A 26,923-nucleotide genomic window follows, 5' to 3' on the forward strand; every position below is an offset into this window, starting at 1 on the left:
TGGGTACCATAGAATTTCTCTAAAGTCATACTTTACTTCCGGTTCCTGTCCTCGTGCAAACATCCAGGCCAAAAACCAGCATGCTCTCATGCAAGTTTTACGAATATTTCTAAATTTAATTAAAATTTAAATATTAATTTTTCCGAAAATTGTAAGAAAAGTATAAATAATTACTTTATATAAATGCAAAATATTATTTAAAATGTTATAAACATTTAGTTTAACATATAAAAATAAAAATTCTCGCTATTTTTCGCTTTCCCTATCATTCTCATCTGTCAATCCATTTTCCCATACGTATAATTAATATAAACAGCTACGAATGTCCATCTCTCCAGTTCATGTATATTGAATAAATAAATAAATAAATAAATAAATAAATAAATAAATAAATAAATAAATAAATATTATAGTATTATCGTCAATAAAATATTGGCATGCACACTTTTGTGTGTTCTGAGTCACTGTGGATATAGACAAATTTATCTCGTAAAAGGAAAGCTTATTCCTAGTATTTAAGTATTTATTGAGGACCAAATCTGACCCGTTTCCATTAAGAAAGGAAGGCAACTATAACAGGACAAATAGGAAAGCATTATTATCGTACTAGCATAATTGTCCATCGTTAGAAATGGAATATCCCACATTTGAATCCAGATTCATCCTCCAGTCGTTGTTCTTCTTCATTATTTCATAATTTATTAGCATCAATTTTTATTAGGAAAAAAACTAAACATCTAAAAAGAAAAAAAAAATAGTGAGGTAGGGAGAAAAAATAGGTAAAAGAAAAGAGAAGGAGATGCATGAATATTATTATGAGGTTGAAAATGCAGCGTTAAAAGTTCCCTCCTGGGCAACGGTCAACCATAGTTGCGATCTCGAAAATGCAGAGCACCGTTCTCTCTCTCTCCCCTTCCCTCTCTCTCCTCCGCAAACCCCACACCCGTGTCTCTGCTTCTTCCGCTTCCAAACTCAATGTTATTCTCACTCCCTCTTCCTCTTCCTCTTCCTTTCCATGCCAACCATGCTCTCTCGCTTCATCTTCTATCTCTTTCAAACTCCCTCCCTCTCGCTCCCTCCATGCCAGAGGCAGAGCAGCCTCCGTGCCGGAGAGAAGCTCCGCCGACTCCTCCGCCGCCAACATCCTGGAACTAGGGGTCCTGTTTGTCTTCTGGTTCCTCTTCAACATATACTTCAACATCTACAACAAACAGGTTTTGAAGGTTTACCACTTCCCTTTAACCGTAAGCACTATTCAGTTCGCTGTGGGGGCTCTCCTCGTGGCCTTCATGTGGGGTTTTAATCTCTACAAGAGACCTAAAGTCAGTGGCGCCCAGGTACTTAATGCTTCATCCTTGTCTTGCTCTCATGTAACACTGTTTCCTCTGTTTCTGTTTTATGTGTGGTTTGTTTATCTGCTTGCAGCTTGCAGCGATATTGCCTCTGGCTGTCGTCCATACTTTAGGGAACCTTTTCACCAACATGAGTCTTGGAAAGGTGGCTGTGTCTTTCACTCACACCATAAAAGCCATGGAGCCTTTCTTTTCTGTCATCCTTTCTGCTATGTTCCTTGGAGAGGTTAGTTTCTACATCATATGATCATATCATATGCCCTTCAATGCAACGTCAATTCTGTTCATGATTTCACTTCAACTAGTGATATAGTCTTCGAGATCTCACACCTACTAATGATATAGTGTTCAAAATCTCACATCTCCTACCAGAATAGCCAATATAGTATACAAATGGGGAACAATTTTTATTATAAGTCAGTTTTGTAAGGTTGAATTAGACTTATATCTTACTATCTTTAGTATAATATTCTATCCTAATGATTTTTTATTATTAATTGTTGTTGGTCTTATGATCACCATGAATTATTGTTGGTTGTTATGATTTTTTCTTTTTCTTACAGAATCCTACTGCATGGGTGGTTGGTTCCCTTGTGCCTATTGTTGGTGGGGTGGCGCTCGCGTCTGCTACGGAGGCTTCTTTCAATTGGTAACCTCTCCTGCACTGCTTGTCTGATGTCTTGTTCCATTGATAATTACACAATTCTCTCAATAGCCCTGTTGCATACTCAATTTATCGTCGAATCAGGGTTTTAAATTGCGGTAGTTGTTATATTTTTATTGCAGTCCTTGATAACTTGGGAAATTGTGAACAAATGTGATCATAAAGCTGCAACTATGATCGTATAATTGTTGGCCAGACAGTGTTTTAAAACCTTTCGTATAATGTACTGTATACTGGATTTTCTTTAAAAGAAGTCCTCTAATAATAATAATGTAAAAAGTAACGAATTGCATATCTACATGAATTGGGTAGCTGGTAGCTATGATTCCATGAAAGGGGGAGAAAAGAGAGGAAATACAACCATTTGTAAGGAAAATACGTGGTCATTTGAGTTCTAATAAGTGGCATTTTCTTTTCTGGAATATTGAATAGGGCTGGATTTTGGAGTGCTATGGCTTCCAATTTGACAAATCAATCTCGTAATGTTCTCAGCAAAAAACTCATGGTTAACAAGGAGGTAATATGATCTACGAACACGTCTCAAAGTTTTACATTTTTTTTTATTGGTTATAATAAGTATAAGTAGCATTTTTTATGACACTCCTATATTATATTTCGTGTTTTAAAACAAGCAGAAAATAACAGACTCTCTGTTCTTCTCAGGAATCTATGGACAACATAACGCTCTTCTCAATAATAACAGTTATGTCCTTCTTGTTATCAGCACCAGTAACCCTTCTCATGGAGGGTGTCAAATTTACGCCTACTTACCTGCAATCCGCTGTGAGTGTTTTGAATTCTTGATGGTTGAAATTGATAGGATTTCTGTTAGCATTCCCAAAATCGAAATATATTATGGCGACTGTTGAGGCTACTAATCGGTCATCATATCACTTTTCTGTACAGGGATTAAACGTTAACGAAGTGTTCATCAGATCTCTACTTGCTGCACTATGTTTCCATGCATATCAGCAAGTGAGTTTTCCTCTTTGCACAATTGTCCCCCTTTTATTCAAAATTATTGCTAGTTCCGGTCTTCAACATTTCTTCTCGTGACCGTTAGATTTAAACTTCAGTATATGTTACTTACCGAAAACAAAACTAAAAAAGTAATTACTTTCATATGAAATGATTTTTACTCTTGGCATCTTTGGTATCTTAGCATGGTGTACAAAACTTTTTATTGACATGGTTTGGATTTATTTTGATGTTTAGAGACAATATGACTACTATGCTGTGAGATATTTTATTTGCTTGAATTCTACGTCATTCCACTAGAGAAAGGTACTTGTGTGCGACAAATTGTATTTGTGCAATAACTTTTATTGTAAAGAAAAAGACAAATGGAAAGGGAAGAGAGATAAGTGTGATATGAAACGATTGATTTAACGAGCAACTGTAACGAGAACAATAGTGTTGTAGAACGTAATATGAATGATGTAACTTTTTGCCTGTTGACCTGTTCTGTTTTCTCACAATCTTATAGACAGCACATAAATGTTGGAAGAGAAGCTCAATTTGTACCATACTTATGTACTATATTTTTACTACAAAGAAATATATAAGCGAAGGAGAATGAGAAGCGTGGGATAAAATTAGTAATATGATGGTGAGAAATAAGAGAATAATTAAGTTGTACAAACATGTTATACAAAAATACAAAATGCACCTAAAAATAATATAACTCATGTTAGAATGATCTGAATTCATTGTTGAAAGTAACTTGATATTAGGACTGCTGCATGTCCACTTTTTAATGTGCTTCTGACCATTTTTAATGAAATTAGAAACACTTCTTACTTAGCTAGGTTCATATCGAGAATTGTGTGCTTGTTAAGGAATAACCTGTCATTGTTGAATAATTGAGCGCCCAACGCCAAACGAAAATGGGAGTGGAATCTTTTTGATATAAGATCATGATAAATGGAAAAAGGAAAGTCGAGGTACGAGAATGAATAGAGAGCTTACTCTTTGTTACCAACTTATAAGAACCTCTAAAAGAAAACTTAATTTATCTGAAGCCATATCATATATTTTCCGTGGTTCTTTTATATAATAGTTTCTCTGTACGAATTATTTTCTGTGATTGTGCTGCGCAGGTTTCTTATATGATACTGCAGAAGGTGTCACCTGTTACCCACTCTGTGGGAAATTGTGTGAAGAGGGTTGTGGTCATCGTGAGCTCTGTCATCTTCTTCCAAACACCTGTATCGCCAATCAACGCAATTGGTAAATTTGCTTTTTTCTAGCTCTTTCAGTGCTTTATAGTTTTTTTAACCACCACCCTTCATACCTCTTGTTGAGATTTCATGTGTTCTTCCTCTGCAGGGACTGCTATAGCTCTTGCCGGTGTTTTCCTGTATTCAAGGGTGAAGCGACTTAAGCCAAAGACAATTTAGTTCTCAGCCTTAAAATTTTGCTAGTTGCACGGCACATCTGCCGGTTACATTTCTAAAATATTCTTTATAGGCCTGATAGGGATTGAGGGTTATTGACCTTTATAGGTCGTGGATTTATTTTACATGTCTGAGAGGTGCCAAATGGTTCCACTCTATGAAATTTTTTTCAACGTTTAAATTTTGATTAAGTATCACATTTGAATGAGGGAAGCCTAATCTGGCATTTTATGTATTCTAAAATCTTTATTTCATTCTGATTCGTAAAAATGTAATATAGGTACATATGAATTCTGAACAGCAGAATTTGAATGAGATAAAATGCTGTATTGGTGAAGCTGTGTAGTTGTAAGCCCTTGAATTATTTCACCCTCGCCAAATGCCAATCATCTTCAAGAGGGTGTTATCTTGTGTGAAAGAAGATTTAGGATGAAAGAAAATTAAGCAATGTGAATCTATAAAAAATGCAATGATAGATATCAAGAACATTATGTAGGATGAAATCTATGTTTAATTGTACAGTACCTATGGAATGAGCATTGATCATTGTATTATTTTTGCGCATAGTTTTACTATATTGTATATGATAATGTTGTATCTCTTTGATTTCCTTTTCTCGTTTTAGTTCTGGAATAACATCAGATGAAAACGCACAAAAATACAGGATTGCAGAGCATGCTATCTAGTCTTGTTCTTTGTCCAAAAAGAACACAATCATACAATGTAACAGGATGCAAAAAAAGAGGATTTAGACTATAAGCCTTTGTTTGAATCTGTGTCTGGCTTCAAGTAATTTGTCAAGACCACAGAAAGCACAAGTAATTTATAATTAAAAACCTGAAAATACCAAGAGAGAAATATATATATATATAATTTAACTTGTGGGTTGATCCATAAGCAATCGTTCTTTTTCTTTTGCTGTGCATGGGCCGATCTCGTTTACAAAGCCCATACATTCATATTATATATTATAAATTTTAGTAAAGTTCTTTTTAGTAAAAATTAATATCATTAATAATAAGAATTTTACTAAAATTCTTAACAAATAATTAAAAGTATTATAATATTTTTTTTAAGAAAAATGGTTAATTTGATTTACATCTTAATCATAAAATTTTAAAATAAAAGTCGTGACAACTTGATATTTTAATATTTTCTTTTAAAAATGTTAAAATTAAATTAAAATGTCTTATTGAATTGATTCAGGTGTATATCTTTATCAATTTTATATTTTAGAAGATATGAATTGTAATGCTTCATAAATATTAAATTTAATAAAAGTAAAATTAAATTTAAAAAATACCATAATTAGGTAGGGGAAGGGGTGGTGATAGCTAGAAGTATGCATATCTATGTTTGACCTATTGTCGAATATCTTTGTAACAATTTTTCTTTTATCTTTATCAAAAAAATTAAAAAATATCAACACATGATTTTTTATTTTTATTTTAAAAAAAAAAGAGGTATGTGACTCTAATCTATTTCACATAAAGATACGTGGGATGAGAAAACTCATTCTTGTTGAGCCAAAAAAAAATATTAACTCTTTTTTATAATAAAATTAATGATTTTAGTTTTAATTTAAATAAAATAAATACAATTGTTAAATAAAATATATTTAATTATCATAGTTAATTTTAATTAATTCAGAGAACAAATAAATATTTTACTTAATTAATTAAAAATAACTTTTTTTACGACATAGTATCAATTCCTTTTCAACATCCAATTGACTCTAAATCCAAAATTTGATCTCGTAAATTATTTTTTATTTTAAAGATTTTTTCAGTGATTTTTTTTTCTAATAGGAGTTGATTTTAATAATAATAATAATAATAATAATATTATTATTATTATTATTATTATATATATGTATATTATAAATTAGTATTTTTTATTATCATTTGAAATATTTTTGTGATATTTATTTATTTTTATAATTGATATTTTAGACTGTACAATATATATGATAAATTTTTATTTTATATAGCAAAAATTATAAGAAATAAATAATTTTGTATATAAAATTATATTATAATTATAATTTAAATTATTTTTTTAACATATAGGTTATTTTAATTTTAAGATAAACAATATATATTGTAATACAAAATATTTTTAACTACTTAATAATTTTTTTCACAGCAGTTAAAATATCTTTTAAAATATTAAAATTTAATTTAGAAATAAAAATAAAAATGATAAATTAAAGTAAATATAAAATTAAGATAAAATATTAAAATCTTATTATTAAAGATAAACAACTAAAAATGTTTTTGCTAAGATATAGCCCTTAAATATTCTCGTTGAGTGAATAATTCGAACTTATATTATTTAATTTTTTATTATAGTATCAATCTAATATTATATATTATTATATTCATATTTACTAAATGAAAAAAAAGGAAATATTCATATGTGAATGCACCGATTTTAATATATCCAAGTTTATTTTATTTTCAAATTTAGTTACTAGTATTTTAATTTGTACAATGTTTAAATTAAATATTTATTATATAATTAAAATTTGAAATAAATTATGTATATATATATAAATAATGTTTGAATATATAAATTATATTAAAAATTTGAATAAATAGATATTTTAAATATATAAATTATATTTTAGATTTATATAAATGATCTATATTGTAACATAAGATTATTTTTATTTATTGATAATTTATTTTTAAAATATTAAAATTATTTCATAAATAATTATAATAAATTAAATAAAATTAGATATGAAGTCAATTTCTTTTAAAAACTCTCTTTTTAAATAAAAACCTCTAAAAAAACAGTATAAGGATAATTATGTGTTTTATATATAAAAAATTAATATTAAAATATATTTTATAAATTATACAAATTAAAAATAAAGATACTGTAGATTATCTTGTAATATGGCCGAGAGCCTTAGAGACCTATGATTAGTTTGACAGGATACAAGAACGAGCTTACTCTTTCGGCATTCCTCGCCTACTCTTTTCAGCAATTGTCTTATATTAGCCAAATTAACCATAAATCCTAAGGATCGGAAGATACTGGATCTAAGGTTCATAGCGTTCTGTTGTACAAGATCCTCTTAAAGAGGCGAGTACAGAGCATACTGGCTTAAACATATATCACTGAGAACATAATACTATAATAGGATCAAGAGTTTTCGAAAGAGAGGAAAAGAGGTTTAGCAATCCATGAGTAATAAGCACACAAGAAGTTTTATTGCAAACTCGACTTGGTTACAAACTGAAAGAGAACCTCCTTATATAGACTCGGAGAGGATCTCATGAGAATAACAAATAGCAAGCATTTTACACATGAGCCAATCCTGATTGGCTCCCTAAAAGCTAAATACAGTAAAGGACCCCCGTGGGGTGTGACTCATACAACTAGACAAACTATTATGACTCAAATGATAAGAACGGGTACAAACAATGGACCTACATGGTCATGACTTATACAAGCTGTCATACACACTTATTGTATATTGAGGGCAGACAGTACGAAAAGTAGATTCCCATTTTTATCCTTTTTTGATGATGAGCTCGTGACTAGGAGAGAGATTCGGATCTGATGCATCTGAATCGGAACAGCTGTCTATCATCAATTCAACATAGTAATCATCTTCGTCTTTATCTCCTAGATCATTAGCTGTTTGGAACTGCTCATCTGGCACGTAATATTCAGTTCTGCTCATGAAAGCATTGATACCCTGATGGCTTGATTGGCTAGGAATGAAACGACTGTGTGATGAACTGGCTTCTCCTTGGTTCTCTTGCTGGATTTTTGCTTCCTTGAGATGGTTGATTAACTGTGCCTTGTAACTTTGATCTGGGGGATATGTTTCAAAGGTTCCCCAAAAATAAGCTTCATTTTTTGACCATAGTTGTCCTGTAGGTTTCTGGAAGTAAGGACGCCTGATGATAATAATGGAGGTTAAAGACTCACATTGTTCTCTGGTCCTTCCCATTTGATTCTTTTGAAAATCGAGAACCTTTTTTAACTCACTTCTCCACCATGGGAGAGGCGAAAACCATTCTAATAAAGTCCAGAATAAAAATTCTGCCTTGTCTGGATTTATCAGAATATTGTAGGCTGATTGTGTCTTCAAAGCAATTGCAATTGGACTTTGGACAGTTTTGCACCATATAGCCTAAAGAGTTGGCTCACATAAATCCCAACCAATTTCACAGAATAATTCAAATATTCCGGGATGTTCTTCTGTAGGATCAAACATGGTTGGAGGGACTACTTTAAACCTTAAAGTCTCATGAAGATAATAAAAATAATGAGATCTGGCGAATTGAATAATCTCTTCAGGACTGTTAGGTTTAAAACCAGGAGGATATAGCTTTCTAGTTTTTGCTGTATCAGGTAGAGGTTTTGCCATGAAAATCAGTGGAAAGCTATAGGAGGATGAGATGACCAAAACTGGCTTTTGTGGTCTTGAAAGAAAATCAGGAATGAGGTTATGTTTTCCTTTGATGTGTTTAACAATAAAATCATACCTGGAAAACCAATCTTTTAATCTTAAGATTTGAGGTTCTGGTGGTAACTTGTTCTTGAAATCCAAGATTTTGGGAAAGGAAGAATTATCCATTTGAACTTCAAAGTGATATCCTCGCAGGTGGAAATCAAACTTCTTGATTCCATTCTTCACAGCCAGTGCCTCTTTGTAGGTGGTGTGGTAATGCTTTTCTTCTTCTTTGAATTGTCCATTAGCATGCCCGCAGTAGAACCTCTTTCCGTCTACTTCTTCAATGAAGACGGCACCCCAGTAATGATCACTTGCATCTGTCTGGAGGATCCTTTTCCCATCTCCTGGGATCTTTAATGCAGGAGGATTATGTGCAATCTTCTTTATTTCTTGGACAGCCTTGGTTTGTTCTGGTCCCCATGGAGGGGGATCTTTCTTCAACAGTTTTGAGAGAGGGCTTGTGTATTTAGCAACCTTTGGAATGAAATCTCTGATGTAGTTGATAATTCCAAGGAATTGTTGGATCTGTTTGATAGATAGATTTTCTTCAGGAAAGTTGAGTAACTCTTCAGCAATATGGGGTTGAGGTTGGTAAGTTCCTTGAGAGAACTTCATCCCTAAGAAGTCAATCTCCTGTTGGGCTAACTGTATTTTTTTTCTTCTGAAAACATGATGCCATACAGGTTTGCTCTTTCCAGGAATTGGCTTAAGAGCTTTTTGTGACTTTCCATGTCTTTGGAGAATAAAAGAATATCATCTATGTAGATGATAGTATTGTCTAGGAGTGGCTCGATTATCTTTGTTATTGCTTTCTGGAATAGAGATGGTGCTACCTTTAAGCCGAAAGGTAGAACAGTCCATTGATACTGTGCATTGGGTATGCAGAAAGCTGTCTTGTGCCTTTCACTGGGATCAACTCCTAGCTGCCAAAATCCAGATTTGAGATCAAATTTAGAGAAGATTTTCGATTGTTTTAGCAAGATAGGCAGAGTGGAAGTCTTGGGTAGTGGAAACTTGTCATCTTTCAAGAAATGGTTGAGAGGCTTGTAGTCAACGACTAATCTTTTCTTTCCTCTGAGTCTTTCTGATCTTTTTTCTACGTAGAAGGCTTGGCACGCCCAATTTGATGTCGTCTGTTCTATGAGACCTTGTTTGAGCAGTTCTTGACATTCTTGTTTGGCTAATTTAAGATCAGATGGAGACATGCCTGGATGAGAAGCTTTTGTGGGATTTATATCCTTATTCAGCTTAAATGGCAATTGTACAAAGAAGTCAGGATTTTTCCAGAGTGGTTTTGGATGGGTGAAATCTTTATGATTATCAGAACATAAAGATTTCAGTTGTATCTTGATTTCTTCCAAATCTGGTGGAACTTCAGAAAGAGAGTATAACTTACTGGTTGGCACGAAAGGCTTGAATTCTCCTTTGAATCTGAGTCCAGTTGGATGGATGAGTAGCCTGTGTGCTTGAGTGAAGACATCCATTCCGATTAAGATATCTTTGTTAGGCAATTTAGTTCCAACGACTTTGGACCAAATTATGCATTCTCTGAAAAGGCGGATGCCTACTGGTGCTCGTAAAATGACTTCTGATTTGAAGATCTTTCCGTCGGTTGCTATGAAGAAGGTATCTTCCTTTTTCCAGAAATGCGGTGGTAAGATTTCTGGGTTCATCATAGTCTTAGAAGCACCTGTATCAAGAAAACCTATAACCTTAATAGGTTTCTCATACTTGGATGGTAGGATCTCAATTTCCACATTGGGATGTGAAGGGACAACAGTTGTCATACTATCGCATTGATCAACAACGAAGATGGGAACTGAATCTTCCTCTTGGCTATAGTCATCTATATCACTGCTAGAGTTGTCTGAGAAAGAATCTTGTAGAGCAAATACAGTATCTTCATCTGCAGAACTTTGTTCGGAGTAAAGGGATTCTACTTCATCCCTTTCATTCAGATGTAAAGATGTAATCATCTTTATTGCCTTTTGAGCTTTATTTGGACAGGACTTAGCAAAATGTCCTCTTTTGCCACAGATGTAACATCTTTGTCCTGGATTTTTCCCATGAATTTCCCTTTTCTTAAAAAACCTATAAGGTTTTTTATACTTCTTCTTGAAATGAGATTTGAACTTCTTGCCTTTGAATTTTTTCTTTGAACAGTGGCATCGGTCCTTGTCTTTGCATTTAATTTCCAAGAAGGGTTTTCTGCAAGCTTTGGCATATTTTCCTTTATCTTTCAGCATATTTGAGAAGTACTCATGTTGTCGGCAAAGCTTGTCTACAGCCTCTTGGGTCATCTGATGGATTCTACCCATTGTTAGGCCTGTGAAGTCTTTATTTATGGCAGCAGCCATTCTAGCAAGTTCTGGCTGGATTTCTGTGGGAAGTGAGCTTACATAGGTGCTTTTCAAGCTCGGATCATTCAGACCATTAAGAAGATAGAATCTTTTAAGCATCCTTAAATAATGCTTATCAAGATCCTTTAGTTTAAGTGAACAACACTTCATCTCAAAGAATTCTTGTCTGATTTTTCTGTCTGTGAGAGCTCCATCTCCTATGAATTCTTCGTGGAGTGCACCTAGGACAGCAGCTGTATTTCCCAGTTCATGAAATGTGTTTTGACCGACTGGGCCTAAATTAGCATACCATTCTTTTAGGATACCAGTCATCCTACATCCAAATTCTTCAATGATCTTGTTGGATTCAGTATCTCCTTTCATGAATCTGGTGTCTAGCCAAGCTCCAAATTCAATTAGCCGAGATCTCCATTGACTTGGGTCAATATCATCAAGGGTGAACCAAGGTCCCCTAGTTGGTTTAATGGTCCTATTTCTAGGACTCTGTATTGGGCTCTCATCAGGGGATTCATAAATAGGATCTGGTCCGGTGGATACCATCAAAACAGAGAGATCTGCTAATTGTGCTTCTGAGGAAGCTGTAGTAATGAAATCTTCATCAGATAAATTTGTGAGAAGATCATCTTCTGATCTAGTGTTTACAGAAGATTCTGGAGTAGCAAGTTGTTCATTCTCTTTGACCATCATCTGAGAGTAAGGGTCTTGTGAGTCTTGAAAGTAATGACCCTTTCCCGTATCATGCCTTTTTGGTGATGAAACCGGAGTAGAAGATTTGGAGTCATCTTCTATTGATTTAGAGATTTTTTGTGAACTGGATTGTGACTTTCTCCATTGCCAATTTGCAGAGGCAGTAGGAATGTTGTAATGTGATCTTTCAGGTTTAGACCATGAGACGGATGGTGTCTTGAACAGAGAATGAGACACAGGTGCAGGGGGGTGCAAGAATGCGTAAGGATCTGCAGCAACTGGCTGAGGCTGTAAAGCCTTTTTCTTTTGTTCTATTTGTTCCTCCAATTGGAAGAGTTGAGCTTTTAAACTCCTGATTTCTCGATCCTTCTCACTTAGTGCTGCACCAAATGGAATATTCTTTATTTCATTCTCCAGTCTGGAAATGCCAGCGGTTAACTTTTGGTAGTATGTCTTCATCTTGGATGAGAGATAATCCAACTTGTCTTCTGATTTTTGCATACTGCTTGACATTTTTGTAACCTTGTCATCAATCCTTTTCAACAAGGAGTTATGTGCTTGAGCATTTTCTGTTTGCCAGTTGAGAACTTCTTCTGCCTGACTTAGTACCTTTGGCTTTCCGTCAGTACCAATCTCCGAAGGAATGATGGTAGGTTTGGTAGAATACCTCGTATTGGGGTTTATTTTTCTTTCCAAAGGAGGAAATTCTACATCTTTGTTTGCTTCAGAAAACATGAAGCATGGTACTGGCTTGGGTGTAGGAGGAGAAAACTTTTTCACCTCATCTGAACACCTTGGTGAGATCATATTATAAGAATATCTGCTCCGTTGATTAGTCTGTCTGTTGAAAGAAGACTTGTTTTGTGAATCTGGCCTTCTGTTAGGTCGAGGTGGTGACTTACAGGGTGTATTCCCCTCCTCATTGTCACTGTAATCACTATCTGATTCACTATCTTCTTCTTCGCTGGTGTCTCCTGAGTGCATCCAGCAATCGCACTCAGGATCGTACATTTCTGGGGCAACATCCCAGATGAAGTGACCATTGATTCGGTCTGTATAGATCTCTCGCCCGTCTGGTTGTACCGCAAAGATGGGAATTCTTTTTTCTTTGACGAAGGGTTCTAACATCATTGTTTGGAAAATTGGACCTGAGGCTTTCTCAGGTTGCTGAAAGATTGTTCTGACCGTTCCGTCGACGGATCTTCTGAAAGCTGCTTGATCCGTTTGAATTGGCTTGCCATGGTGCTTGTGGAGATTCTCATAATTTGTCACCCATTGTAATGGGATGAGCTCCTTCAGCTGTTCCCTAGTGATATTCCTGGGAACCTGGACGATCGATGGGCTTTCTTCTGCCTGGTTTGCAAGAACAAACAAGGCACTATCATTGCTACTGGGTAGGGCCAGATTGACCGCATGGGTCTGTAGCCTATATATGATTTGATAGTGGAGAGTAGCACAAACAGCATCAGCGGTCTGGGCAGCTCCGGTTATCTGGACTTGGACCTTTAGTCTCTCTGGTACAGTGGGGTCTCTTAAGCTAACATTGTAATTGGGGAACAATGTTAGAACGACACTTCCGACGTGAAGTGTAGTCAAGACCGTACCAATCACAGCATTTTCGTAGTGCAGATAGCTAGTATCTAATAGGGAGATCCTTGAGGAGACATGAAGTCCTCGTCTCCCATGGAGTGTGAGCATCAACCTAATGGCCCCGTAGTGAAGATGGGTGTATCCATCGGTTCTCCAGTATCAGATGAGTTCCTTTGTGATCTCAATAGTAACATACTGCTCTTCAGAAGTGGCCATCAAAGAACACTGTTCCATCTTGGAAGATTGAACATATTCCTTTTCATGTGGACGAGTGGTTCTGACCAACTGCCTGATAGATCTAAGAGTAGATCTTTGACATTTGAATATATTATATGGACTTAGAAGGGGGACAGTGCTCTCAGAGATCTGAGCATCTTTAGGGACATACGAAAATTCTACTAGGTTTTCAATCTTTGGTGCTAGAGTTCTAGAGACATGGTTGGGTAAGGATAAAGAGGTGTTTAGGAAGGCGGGTTGAGTGTCTGAAGCAGAAGTTTCCATGGTAGTAAAGTCTCTCTTCTACTCACTATATCCTCTAAAATAGTATTATGGCCTCAGTATTCGAGAAGCAGGTTAGGTATTCATTTTGTACAACTAAAATTTATAATTTAAAATTCTTGAATTTCAAATAAATTCCGGACTCTGAATTTGCTACAGGTTTTACAGCAAAGGCAGTATGTGAATCAGATGGGATTGGCATATGTCCAAGTCCAATCTCTTGTGTTTTTTTCAAACTAAACAGATTTAGTTTATCTTTTTCTTTCTATATGAAAAACGGATCAGCTAAATAGATTTTGTTCCGACACTTTTTGTTTTTCAAGTAAAATAATGGACAAAATTCTGATATGGGTTGTTTCAGTTGTTATATTTTTATTTTTATTTTGAGGGAAATTATATCTTTCTTAGGTGACTTTATTTCTTTTTAACGCTCATTATTACTAAGAATAATCCTTTCTCATTATCTTTGTTGCAACGTTTACAGAAAATTAAATAGAAGTTGTTAACTCAAAGTCAGTTACTTCACACAAGACTTTTTCAGGTATGACTATTTTGTAATGGGGAAAAAGAGGGGAGGGGGGAGAATATTTCAAGCTTAATTCAAATTTAACTCTATTTATATACATGAATTTCATTAACTAACTGCATTTCATGTGACCTAACTCTAGGTTTCTTTTCCCTCCACCAAATTAGAAGATTTATAAATAGTTTTTGTTGTAAATTTGAATTAGTTTATTTAGCTCTAAAACAAGTCCCAAATGAAATATTATGGAGTTCTTTTAGGCCAAAAAATAAAATTCAAAAAATTAATCTAATCTAAACATGCACACATTCTTTAATATAGCCTGCAAAAGAGTGAAAAAAGTAATGGTACATTACATACACGACTTGAAGAGTTAATTCAGGTTATGAAGCTAACGGTGGATTAATCTAGTGCTCCCAAACTGCAAGCCATCCAATATTTGACCTAATTAGTCTTTCTTCGCGTGAGAAGGTTATGCATTGACTGAAGTAAATGATATGTTACAATACTAATTTACTCTCACAATGCTCAAATATTTATGACCATAAATTGTAAAAAGCTATTGCACATGCACTTGGTGTAGCTGTGTTTTTTTGGGGGATAATGATAAATTATTGTAATCCTTCGTTTCATAATAAGCTTCATTTTAATTATTTATATAAATAAATTATAGAAAATAATCATTTTATAAAATTAATTTTATTATTAATTTTCTTTTCTAAAACTAATGCAACACAAAAAATTACTTTCTAAAAGATATTATTATGGATATAAATAAAAAAATAATTAATATTATATTTAAAAGTTAACATAATACTTATTTTTAGACTTATTTTTTCTTCTATCATAACAATTATTATAAGAATGAGAGAGTATATGGTTTTGACCACTTGTTCATACAAGAAGACATGGTGTTCTTGAATAATAACATTTTCCTTGTCCCTACTCTCTACTAAACAAAAATAATAATAATTACATGTTACTATTTTTCTTTTGACATTTAATCGATTGCAAAATATCACTTTACAAGTGAAACCATACATTATAATAAATAAATAAATATACTAATTATGTACCAAAAAAAATTCTCAATGAATGTTTTGTAAGAGTATTTATGGTGGACAACGGCCCTGGCATACTAGTGCATAAAATCTAGTCACAAAGCAAGGTTTGACCATAATAATGACTAACCATGCAAACAACGTAACTGCAATAGTATTATACTTGAAGTGTAACTTATGATAAAGTTTGTAGATGTGAAACAATCTTGGCCATTTGATGCTTCGTATCAATTAATGCATTCTCAATCTCTCTCTCCTATTAAGGAACACAAACGGAGATGGCTTGAAACGCAGATGTTGCCCTCATCAGTTTCTCTCATGGACGACCTCACACAGCCAGTGCATGTGCCACAAAACTACTTGAAACCCAGCATGGAAGATCAACTTCCTTTTGGAGCTCCTTCCTCGCAGGGTTTCTTGCAAGATTTTCATCAGTTTCATGTGAATGGCTCCTCATCATCTAATCCCGTTTTCGGGGTACAAACTCATCCAAATTTTGATCCATTTGATCATAATGTTACATGTGAGTATGCGCCTCCTGATTTTGATGTTTATGAGAGCAAGCCTTTTGCTGAAAGTGATGGTAGAGGGCATGCTCATCTTATGGACAATTTCCAACATGTAGGTTATAGTTTGAATCTCCCTCGGACAAATCAATTGGATGTCATGGTCGCAAACCAAACTTATCTGCCCTTCAATGCTCTAGAAACCAAGCCTTTGAATTTTGTTGTACCAGATGAAGTCTCATGCATATCGCCACCAAATTATTACAAGAGAATTGGCTTCAATAAGAATATCAGGGAATCTCCTAGAACTAGGAGAACATTCAAAGCTCGGAAGAAGTCCAACATAGTGAAGGGGCAATGGACACCAGATGAAGACAGGTTCATAATTTTAATTATGGAATATCCAAATACATACTTTCCATTATTAAACCTTTTGTTTTAAATGGTTATTTGTATAATCTTGTTTCGTCATTTTTTCCACATATTTTGGTTGAGAAAACACATTGTGATTTGACTGATTCCATAAACAGATTATTGATTCAACTGGTCGAACAATTTGGAGTGAGGAAGTGGTCACATATAGCTCAGGCTTTGCCTGGAAGAATAGGGAAACAATGCAGGGAACGATGGCATAACCATTTAAGGCCAGACATTAAGGTTCCAATTTATTAGTCATAAAAAATAATAAAAATATATACACTTCTCACTACTGAGTTTATATATAAAAGCACATGAACCATAAATGCATGAGCCAATTGTTGAAAATTATTCCTCTTGACTCATATGACCTTGATATGTACTTCTAAATATATTACACTATGCGTGTGAAAATCTTTTTGACCAACTACAGTTATGCGAACCGGATTAGAATCAAGACCAAATATTAAACTATTGCAATTCATAGTGCCTTGTATTAAAAAAAAAAAAACTACTTTTGTTCCTTTGTGCAGAAGGACATATGGACTGAAGAAGAGGATAAGATACTGATCGAAGCTCATGCAGAGATAGGAAATAAGTGGGCAGAGATTGCAAAAAGGTTGCCTGGAAGAACTGAGAACTCAATCAAAAACCATTGGAACGCGACCAAGAGAAGGCAATATTCCAAAAGAAAGTGTCGTTCAAAGTACCCAAGAGGCACTCTTCTTCAGGAATACATCAAGAGCTTGAACTTGGACCAAAATCCACCAATAGACTATCGAAAAAAATCTGCTAAAAATACTAAAGCCAAGACAAACAATAATGGCAAAGCAGCAGCAGCTCAGTCTCAGTCTCAGTGTCCAGATCAATTTTGTCCCAATGGCCAGTTAGTGGCAAAGTATGATTTTAACGAGGTCCCAGATTTTTGTTTGGATGATAATTTGTTTGAAGAGGGGTGTAGCATTAATTCTCTGCTAGATGATATGCATAGTGCTTCTACAATGGATGAGAAAGATCTTGATGAAAAAATGCAATGTGCTCCTACTATGGAGGGAAAACAATCTCATCAGAGAGGAATCATGCAGTTCGCTCATGTTGTTAATGTTGACGAGCATCATGAAGTTAAGACAGAACTGGATTTGGTGGAGATGATGTCCCACGTTAATGAAAGCCATTATAGTACGGACTCAACACGTTGATTAATTTCATTATTTCAAGTGTTGAAGTTTTTTTTTTTTATTGTGCTTGGACTCAGTTCTCATATGTTGTTACCATGCATGCACAACAATGGAAGAGAAACGCAGAGATTTGCTACAGTCCAGAAAAGGGAGGGAAAAAAGAACAGTGTCAACAATAATAAATTGAAATAAATAATGAGTATTATTATATTTTATAATAAACAAAGATATTAATAAAATCTTGGTTGATGCTTGTTTAAGAAAATACACATGTTTTCGACCAGCATGAACAGCTATAATAAAAAATGAGATGAAATTTTTGTCAGCTTTCCTTTCACAGACTCTAAAACAACATTAAATTTGTTTTAAGTCTTATAAACTAACTCTGGATACTTTAATCTCGATTGACATTGTATATTGCATTTTCTCTCTTTTATTTTTGTACATGATCAATCAACGATTAAAATCCTTATATTATATTATATTATATTATATTATATTAATATATATATATATATATATATTAATACATTTAACACATTTTTAGAAATATTTCTCAATTTATATTTGTTAAAAGTTTATTATAGATAAATTAATATTTTTTATCTTAATATTTTTCATTTATAATATCTATTTTTCTTATACTAACTTTCGTATCGAGTAAAAGAATTTTACACAAAAGTGTTATTTTAATCTTTAATTATTTTTTAAAATTAAAATCTCACATCAAATAAAAAAAATAACACATAAAAAATTATATTAAAATAAATAAATTTTGATATATAATTTATATTTATAGTGACTAACTTAGTACACTTTTAACTTTAAAGAAATTGTAGACATGAATTATAAGTATAAATGACAGTATAATTTATATTAATATTAATTATAATTTTATAAATTTACAAAAACTTAACAATATTATTAAAATGTTGCAAAATATCATTTTAATAACATTTTTAAAATATTGTCATTAATATATAAAAATGTTGTTAAAAATATTTAATAACATATTTTATTTTATATTTATAAAACATCACAAAAATATATAAATTACTTATAATTTAGTAATACTTATATCGGTAAAAACATATTTTGTTGCAGTAATGTTTGTTATAAAGAAATATTGATAAGTATCAGATTTATCTAATGAAAATATTGAATTAGAACACTTATCTAGCACAATTTTTTGATATAATGATAAAATTATGGTAAATACTGATGAAATCTAAAACGGTTTTTAATTTTAAGTCAGTACATGGAGTGATGAGTTTTTAGATTAGATTTCCCTTTTATTTTGTAGTTTTTGAAGACTGGAGTTAAACGGCTCAGTCCTTTTGAAGGGCTGAGCACTTTTAAGCCAGAGAGCATCTCCAAGGAGAACAAAGGAGTAGGGCTCAGTGCCTTAAATGGGCTGAGTGGTTTTGTCACTGGAAAAATGAAGCACTCTCTGTCTCCTAAGCGCTCAGCAGTTTCAAAGGGCTCAGCCCTTTGAATTACTTAATGATGAAGAAGTTTCCCAGGTGCTCAGCGGATTTGAAGGGTTCAGCCCTTTGGATTCCTTTGTGGTGAAGTATTCTCTAGGCGCTCAGCGGTTTCTTATCTTTCTAGTTTACTTTGTTTTAATTCCCATCACATATAAAAGGGTTGAAGAGAGAGAAAAAGAGATCATAAGTTGCACGAAGAGAAAAACAAAGAAAAAGGGGACGAAACATAACGCCTTGGAGCTTGTGGGAACGACGCTCTTAGGAGGATCTCTTTCTTCTACCTTTCTTCTTGCTATTTTGTGATTTCTTCTTTTATGAAGAGCTAAAGCTCTTAGGTTGGGATTGATGTAGTGCGTGTTTGCTTTAGCTTTTGGACGTGAAAATTCACGTTTGTGAGAAGCAAAAAATTGTAGCTTCTACATAAATTGGCTTGTAAACGTGGAGAGAGAGTGAAAAATCACGTTTCTAAATCTAAAGCAAACACGCACGTAATCATCGAACTCCTGTGTATTCCTTTTTGATTCATATATATATTACATCTATTATTCAGTGCTAGTGATTTGTATTCTGTTCTTAATGCTTAGATAAACTGATCATTTATCTTTGTTCTTAGATTTAGAATTTGGTTAGAAAACGTTTTTCTTGAATCTAGATTTGAAACAATCACCTATTAGTTTTGAAAGCTAGGAATGATTTTGAAATTAATGGTTGTAACAAGTTCTGATTCTTAATGCGAGATGTTTAACTGGATGAAGTGAGGAATCATTCATTGAGTTAAATATCTTAGAATTTTTACTGCCAAGGAATTGGAATCATTTGCAATAAGTAATATAGAGAACTCAATGGCAATAAGTAATAGAATCATTTGCAAGAATCATTAAGAATACATAGGAGAGAGATTGATAAAATTAATCCCAATTGTTTCTCATATTTGCTTTTCTTAAATTTAATTTGATTTTGGTTATTTAAGTTTAAATTACTGCTCACATCAAATATTTAACATGTGCGGATATTCAATCTTTGAATTTACAAGTAGCAATTAGTGTAATAGAAATCGAGGTCTACTTCACAAGTCCCTAAAGATCAACAATTTTTTTACTATATACAACATAGAGACTTGGGTGTACTTACTCGGAAAACTAACAAATATTAATACAGGCCCTCGAATGTGATTGATTTTTTTTGTTTTAGCTCAAGCCTTTTCAGTTTTCTGTAACTGCTTGGTCTGGAAAAGAGGTAACACGTCAGTTAATATGGACTATAGTAGAATGTTGGTGTAGGGTAAATGACCTGTGTAACTGTGCAAGGGAACATATATGAAGGACGCAATTAAGATTGTGTTAATTAACTTTACTGTTGTGTTTGTTATTAAAGTTAATTTATGTTGTACGTTGCATATTAGAATCGGAAATCAATCAATTTAATTTGGTCCTTCCATTGTTGAAAAAGCTAAATTGATACTTAAGTGTATAAGAAAAAGTCAACTACGGTGGTTATCATGACACATTTGCAAATGACCCAAATATTAGTGAAATGATAACCTTTTTTTTTTCTTTACTTTTCACAGGTCTAGTTCTTTCTCTGTTCATTAGTTTTACATTCGTCTTTTAATTTACTTATTGAGGAAATGTCACCGCAATAATTCTTAAAATCAAGTTGTGTGAATCATATTTGATTTGAAAAGCATAGTTGTTTCATTTATTTATGCATAATTGACAAAATTTGATTTTAGAGATTAATATGATAACATTTTCTCCATGGGTACAGCAATTACCATATTTTCTTAATGGGTGGATAAATAAGAAGACTAATGTAAAACTAATGGCAAAGATGGAACAAAAATGTAGAAAATGGAAAAAAAAAATATTATTATTATTTCATCAATGTTTCCATCATTTTCATCACAATCGCGAATGTTCCTTGTTAAATTGTTCTCAAACACTTAATATATGTTAGATAGTACTAACTAATTTATGACGACTTGAAATTATAAAATAATAATAATAATACTAATAATTTGTGAGAGTTTTATTAACTCTAGAAATTCAATTACAAAAATTGTTTAAAAATTGAATGTTTAATTAAAAGATATTAGTTTAGAGATTTGAGAAAAAATTCTTAAAAATTCGAGCATTGATATATTAACCCTTATTTAAATACCTATGAAATTTTTAGTAAAAGTCTCCCTTTCTCATCACAGTGTCTCGTCCACATTTCGTATCAAATTTACCCATAAATTTTTTAGTTATTTATAATATGCATATTTAAACCAATGTAATTGTTTTAGATGAACATAAAAAACACAGAAAAAAAATGGGTTAGTTGAAGTGAGCTTAATTAAGAGTGAAGTAGAATTTTCAAAAGCTAAATCATTTCATGTATCTAATAAGATTAAGGAAGTTGTTGTATACATCTCTTTTTTTAAGTCTTTAGTCTTTACACATAATTTTTTTTAGACTTAAAAATATTCAAACTATCCCTACTACCACTTTCACCCTCCTCTCCTTTTGCGCTCTCCTCTTTCATTCTCTCACCTTCCCCCTTCCTCCTCTCGCAGTCCCCTCTTATTTTTCTATCTATTTTCTTCTCTTTTAAGTCATCTTAGGCCATCTCAATCTTTCATTTTTCTTCTTTACTTTTCACAAATTTTACGAAAAACTATTTTTCATAACATAAAATTTACATTACTAAAACTAACTTTTGTAATGTATAAGTAATGTAAATGTTACATTACGAATATAAAGGATATTTTTTTATTTATTTTTTTTTACTAAAATAATGGCAAAAAGTGCAAGGAATAAAAAAGGAGTATTAATACATCTATTTATTGAGCTCAATCGATCTATTCATTTCAGCCTATACACCTCAATTGACGGAGTCATGGTTTTAATCTATCTTGTTACCATATTGACAACAGGTCAAGTAAAAGTGAATTTTTAGTTAACCTGGCCATAAGGATTAAAACTAACACTCGTTACGCAAATAAAATAAAGCCTAATCTGTTCTGGCTCAGCCACACGCCACCTAGCAATCTTCCTCAGTTAGTAATTAGACGTGATAGTAATTTGTTTGTCAGCCGAATGCTTAGGGCATGAAATGCTAATAATACGTTTTTCAACCCACTCTTTTAAATATATATTTTTTATTATAACTAAAATTTATTATAAATTACAATATTTTACAAGTCTACCTCTTATTTATTAAGTCTCTCACGTAATTTTAGAATTTTCAATAAATTTTAACTAATAATATAAAATATGTTAGGAATGTATCAAAGAATATGTTACTAACATGTTGATATACAGAAATTCCAGATCAAGATCACACCAAAAATGAAATACCAAATCAAAAGATAAATGTTTGCGTGCTTCTTGATGGTGTAAATAAACATCACACAAGGTGAGTTTGTCACAACAGCAATAGTTTCATTAAAGCACCACAACAATAGTTTTCTCATTATATGACATCAACTACATGAATCACAAAAAGTCAGGAAAAATATTGTTCACCATGGAATCATTGAAGCACTAAACTCAAATGTAGTGCTGGAAGAATAGAACAGGGCATAAAATTGAAAGACTAGACCAGAGCCACATCACAACGCGATATCACAAACATTCTGCTGGAAAGCTCTCTCAGGATGTTTGTAATCAATTTTTGAGTGGTGTGGGAAATCAAGTGGCATTTCATCAGCAGAAAGCCCTGCTTCCTTGAACACCTTTATCACTTCTCCATAGGCTACTGCATTTCCTTCTGTTGTCAGGTGCAACCCATCACTTAAACAGCAAAACATCAATGTCAGGTGGAATCTCCCATAAATTTTATAAAATGTATTGTAGTTGATTCCACTACAGATAAAATATGCATAAATAATGAATAACATTATATCCTTGTACGATATCTTCTTAATATATTAAAAAAAAGTATTAAATGAAAAAGTACATATATTTAATAGTTAGAAACATCAAAATCATTGAATATTTTATTCATCAAGTAATTATGACGGTATTGAAGTGGTATTTATAATTATTCAAAATTAAATAGTCATGAAATACTGTCAGACACAAAATAAATCCCAAACCTAAACTTCCCCACTCATCTCTCTTCTGTAACTTCCAATTTTCATATAGAAGAAAGCAGTTTACGGCATCCTTATTAAACTACAAAATAGTAAATCCATGATGCCATTAACAAGATAACAGAATCACATTATAACTAGATTTGGTAAAATGTAATCCATGATGCATTCAAGATTTAACAAGAAAACAGGGTCACACTTATGTCAATCAATATTTTTCAAGTCCAGATTGTAACAAACCGCAAAAATTTCGTTTGCCAGCCATCTGTTTCTTGCATTTTCGACCATAGATTGATATGCCACACGCCCATTTCCTTTGCTATCTCAACACATGCGTTTGCATATTGACCAGTTACTTCATTTGTTCTTTCAGGCAATTTGCTAGCATTCGTGCCATATACGGATCTGCAATACGCAATAAAAACATCTCAAACATAAACTTAACTAATGTCAAATAAGTAGAATCCAATGTAAACGTATAGTTTTTTGTTTTGCCAAAACACTAGAATTTCATGGACTGGCAAGTGTAATACCCAAAAAAAAATCGCAAAATACAAAAACAATAATGGGGCACAAAGTTTCAATAGAGAAGCTTTAATCAGATTAGAAATAATTACACATCAATGAAGGTTTAGCTATGGCGAAAAATTTCTCAATTAGAAACTGATAGTCACTAGCATACTTAGAGAGCAGGTGGAATAGCAATCGAGTAAAATATTGATGTGATGGACTTTAGATGTATATGACGTGGGGATAGATAATCAAATGGTGGTTTGGAAAAGATGGATACAATAGTGATGCTAAAAATAGCAATTATAATGGTTGTGGTGAATGTAGTAATTATTGCATTTTTTTAAACAAAGGGAATAAACCCCTCACTTTAGTCCCCGAGATTGTAAATGCTGATCAATTTAGTTTCTTGATTGTGCAAAATGCCATTCACTTTAATCATTTTCCACTAACATTAAGATCTAAAGTATAATGTTCTATAAATCAGTGACTAAAGTGAGGGTTTTGTAAAGTTAGGAATTAAAGTAACCCAAGCTTATAATCTTAGGGTCTAAAATAGGGATTGACCCAAAAAGAAGACATATAAGTTAAACAGGAAGGAACAATTACATTTGATGGTATTTGTAAGAAAAGTGTTATAAATAGCCAAGTAAATAATAGTGCAGTAAGATGGTGTCCATAAACTAAAGAAGGCAGATTATGGATATTAAATCTAACAAGAGATGAGAAATTTATAAATACATTGCATATGCTAGGCGTCCTTCCTCACTAATTGGAGGTGGAGTAATAATCACAATTTGCATAGTTGGTGAGCATTCCTGAAACCAAATTATCACTTACAATCAACAACAGATAATATAATTAGCACTTAGGAGGCAAATGGAAGAGCTTATACAGAGCTTTGGACTTAAGAAAATGGCTAAAAACTACTACAAGCTCTTTTTTAGTTTATTTCAACAAGTTTCATCGTAAAATTTATGACAAACTCTCATGCGAAAATAGCTTACTGAATAAGTACTCAATTAAATTGTTTATCCAAACATACCTTCAATGTTATAAGAGTAAAATTCATGTTTTTTTCCCAGGTTTTTTTTACCAACATGAAGTACTAAAACAACCCACAATAGCTACTCCTTAACTCAATGTGACAATTAACCCAGAAGCAAAACAACAAAGCTAGAAGAAATCATGTTTATTTGAAAGCACAAGATAGAAAATCATCAGAATCATGTGACTAAGATTAGAGAATGATAGCACAAAACGCATAAAAGAAACCAAAATTTTGTTCTATGAACATTCTAGGCAATCATGACCATATCAAACTAAAGAAAATAATATTTTAACATTACAATATGTAAAATAAAAATACCCAAGACACCAAAAAATACTGAGCTAGTAAATAAATCTTGATATTTTTAATCTTTTTTTCCAGGTCATTGCAGAGCATTGAGCCAGCATGCCCAGGAACCATTCAAAATATTTGCCTTGCATATAAAACAAGGTTATAACCCTATTAAAATATATCAACTGGCATCATAGGCAAACCCAACTAAGGGAATACAATTTTGCAGTGTACATAAAAATTGGAGTTGAAATGTTGAACAGGTAATTCATAAACTGGTTAAGTTTAAATCTAAAACTATTGAACAACAAAATGTAACCTTTAAATGTCGAACAAATTTTCTGAGGTTCTCTTTGAATTCTTCAATAGGTACATGTTGTCTTTCACTGGTTCTTTCCAACAAAGCTGCATCATTAGCACCGAAGAAAATCGTGGTAGCAATAGGTGCTGAAGTAGAGTCCTGAAAATGAAACCATCCAAACTCAATATTAGAGTGATTTTCCAAAAATAAACAAAGACCCTATATGGAAGAGGCTCTGGCGGTCTGGCCCCTCACTGTTCGAAAACTGTTATGTAAATGCATGAGAATTTGATTTTAAACACAGTTGGTTTTCTAGTCTGGCTATCTGTTTGTATAACTTCTCTATAAACACTAATAGGAAAGGAAAATAAGAATGAATAATGAAGTACGTTTCTCTGATAAGTTAGAATTAACCGAGTTAAAATAGCCTTTTGGAGAAGTTGAACGAGAGAATTTCTACAACTCAATTTTATGCAAACACCCTATTGGCAAAAACAAAAGAAAATTATGAATTATATTTAAAAAGATTAAAGTACTTTATCACTTACAAGTCATACAAAACCTAGTCTAACATGAGTGAGACCCAATTAGTTGCAAATTTGTTAATATTACATATAAGGTTAAAAAATAGGGGTTAATGTGCACACATTAACAGAATAAAAAACGATCTAGGTGAGCATAAAATACCATAGGGAAGAGGTGATGCAGTAAGAACATAGCCCACCTAGTGTTGTATCCGCCATAACCACGAACAAGAACATCAGCCTGAACATTCAGTACAAGGCATTAATTTTGAGATTTATTATTCATTTATAGAAAACGGATCTGATGTGAGTGTTTGGGGGAGAAAAACATGTTACCTTGCGAGAATAGGCCTTGGCAAGCGAAACACCCCATCCATTCTCATGGATCGATTGCTCCGTTATGGAATCTCCAAACAGCACTATCTTTGGCCTCATCATCTCTTCGCGCCAACGCGGTTTTATGTTATGTTTGTTCTACACCATTCACCGTTTAAATCATGTCGCTGCCTCAAACTCCAAACATTATTGCTTAATTAAAAATTATTCGGTTATAAATATGTAAAATATGTTTTTCTTTTCTCTATAATTTTTCAAGTTGAGCTTTATTCCTTTTAATTTTTTTTAATTTGAAAGTATTCTCTCTCTCTTCTCTTTTTTTTTTAAGTTGTTTTATAATATTTTATAATTATTTTTAAGTATTATATAAAGTATTTAAAAAATTAAAAAGTGAAAAAGACTAAAACTAAATTTCGATAATTTTAAAAGGATTAAAAATATATTTTATTTATATTTACTTATTCGATACGCTAAAATATATTTTAATATATTTTGTTAAAATAGTGGATTAAAATACATTTTAATACACTAAAAATATTATGTTATTTTTATATATTTATTTAATGTTATTTTTATTTCTTTACTTAATGTAATAAAAAAAATTGAATTCCTTGATAATGTTTATAAATATTTTTA

The 26,923-nt window shown here is 32.6% G+C and overlaps 4 protein-coding genes across 4 annotated transcripts; 3 read left to right on the forward strand and 1 right to left on the reverse strand.

Annotated features, from left to right (window-relative positions):
- Positions 1-795: 795 nt before the first annotated feature.
- On the forward strand, positions 796-4,647 carry LOC109816806 (triose phosphate/phosphate translocator, non-green plastid, chloroplastic). Its single transcript, XM_020381932.3, has 8 exons — positions 796-1,337; positions 1,426-1,578; positions 1,916-2,001; positions 2,449-2,533; positions 2,680-2,799; positions 2,923-2,991; positions 4,116-4,245; positions 4,345-4,647. The coding sequence occupies exons 1-8, from the start codon at positions 885-887 to the stop codon at positions 4,413-4,415; spliced, it is 1,167 nt and encodes a 388-aa protein (XP_020237521.1). The 5' UTR covers positions 796-884; the 3' UTR covers positions 4,416-4,647.
- Positions 4,648-15,785: 11,138 nt separating this feature from the next.
- LOC145949265 (transcription factor MYB98-like) lies at positions 15,786-17,048 on the forward strand. Its single transcript, XM_083074177.1, has one exon. It carries the CDS (start codon positions 15,786-15,788, stop codon positions 16,554-16,556), a length of 771 nt encoding a protein of 256 aa, XP_082930303.1. The 3' UTR covers positions 16,557-17,048.
- LOC109812275 (transcription factor MYB98) lies at positions 17,041-17,730 on the forward strand (the record flags this gene model as incomplete). Its single annotated transcript, XM_020376201.2, has 1 exon — positions 17,041-17,730. A coding segment is annotated over one exon (690 nt), but the record flags the coding sequence as incomplete, so codon positions are not given.
- Positions 17,731-22,529: 4,799 nt separating this feature from the next.
- LOC109812256 (SGNH hydrolase-type esterase superfamily protein) lies at positions 22,530-26,452 on the reverse strand. Its single transcript, XM_020376181.3, has 6 exons — positions 26,288-26,452; positions 26,115-26,192; positions 25,446-25,586; positions 24,526-24,602; positions 23,515-23,679; positions 22,530-22,972 (listed from the first exon to the last, which is right to left on the reverse strand). The coding sequence occupies exons 1-6, from the start codon at positions 26,387-26,389 to the stop codon at positions 22,792-22,794; spliced, it is 744 nt and encodes a 247-aa protein (XP_020231770.1). The 5' UTR covers positions 26,390-26,452; the 3' UTR covers positions 22,530-22,791.
- Between the last annotated feature and the right edge of the window lie 471 nt (positions 26,453-26,923).

This window comes from Cajanus cajan, chromosome 5 (assembly GCF_000230855.2).
Source record: "Cajanus cajan strain Asha chromosome 5, NIPB_CcT2T_4, whole genome shotgun sequence".
NCBI lineage: Eukaryota > Viridiplantae > Streptophyta > Magnoliopsida > Fabales > Fabaceae > Cajanus > Cajanus cajan.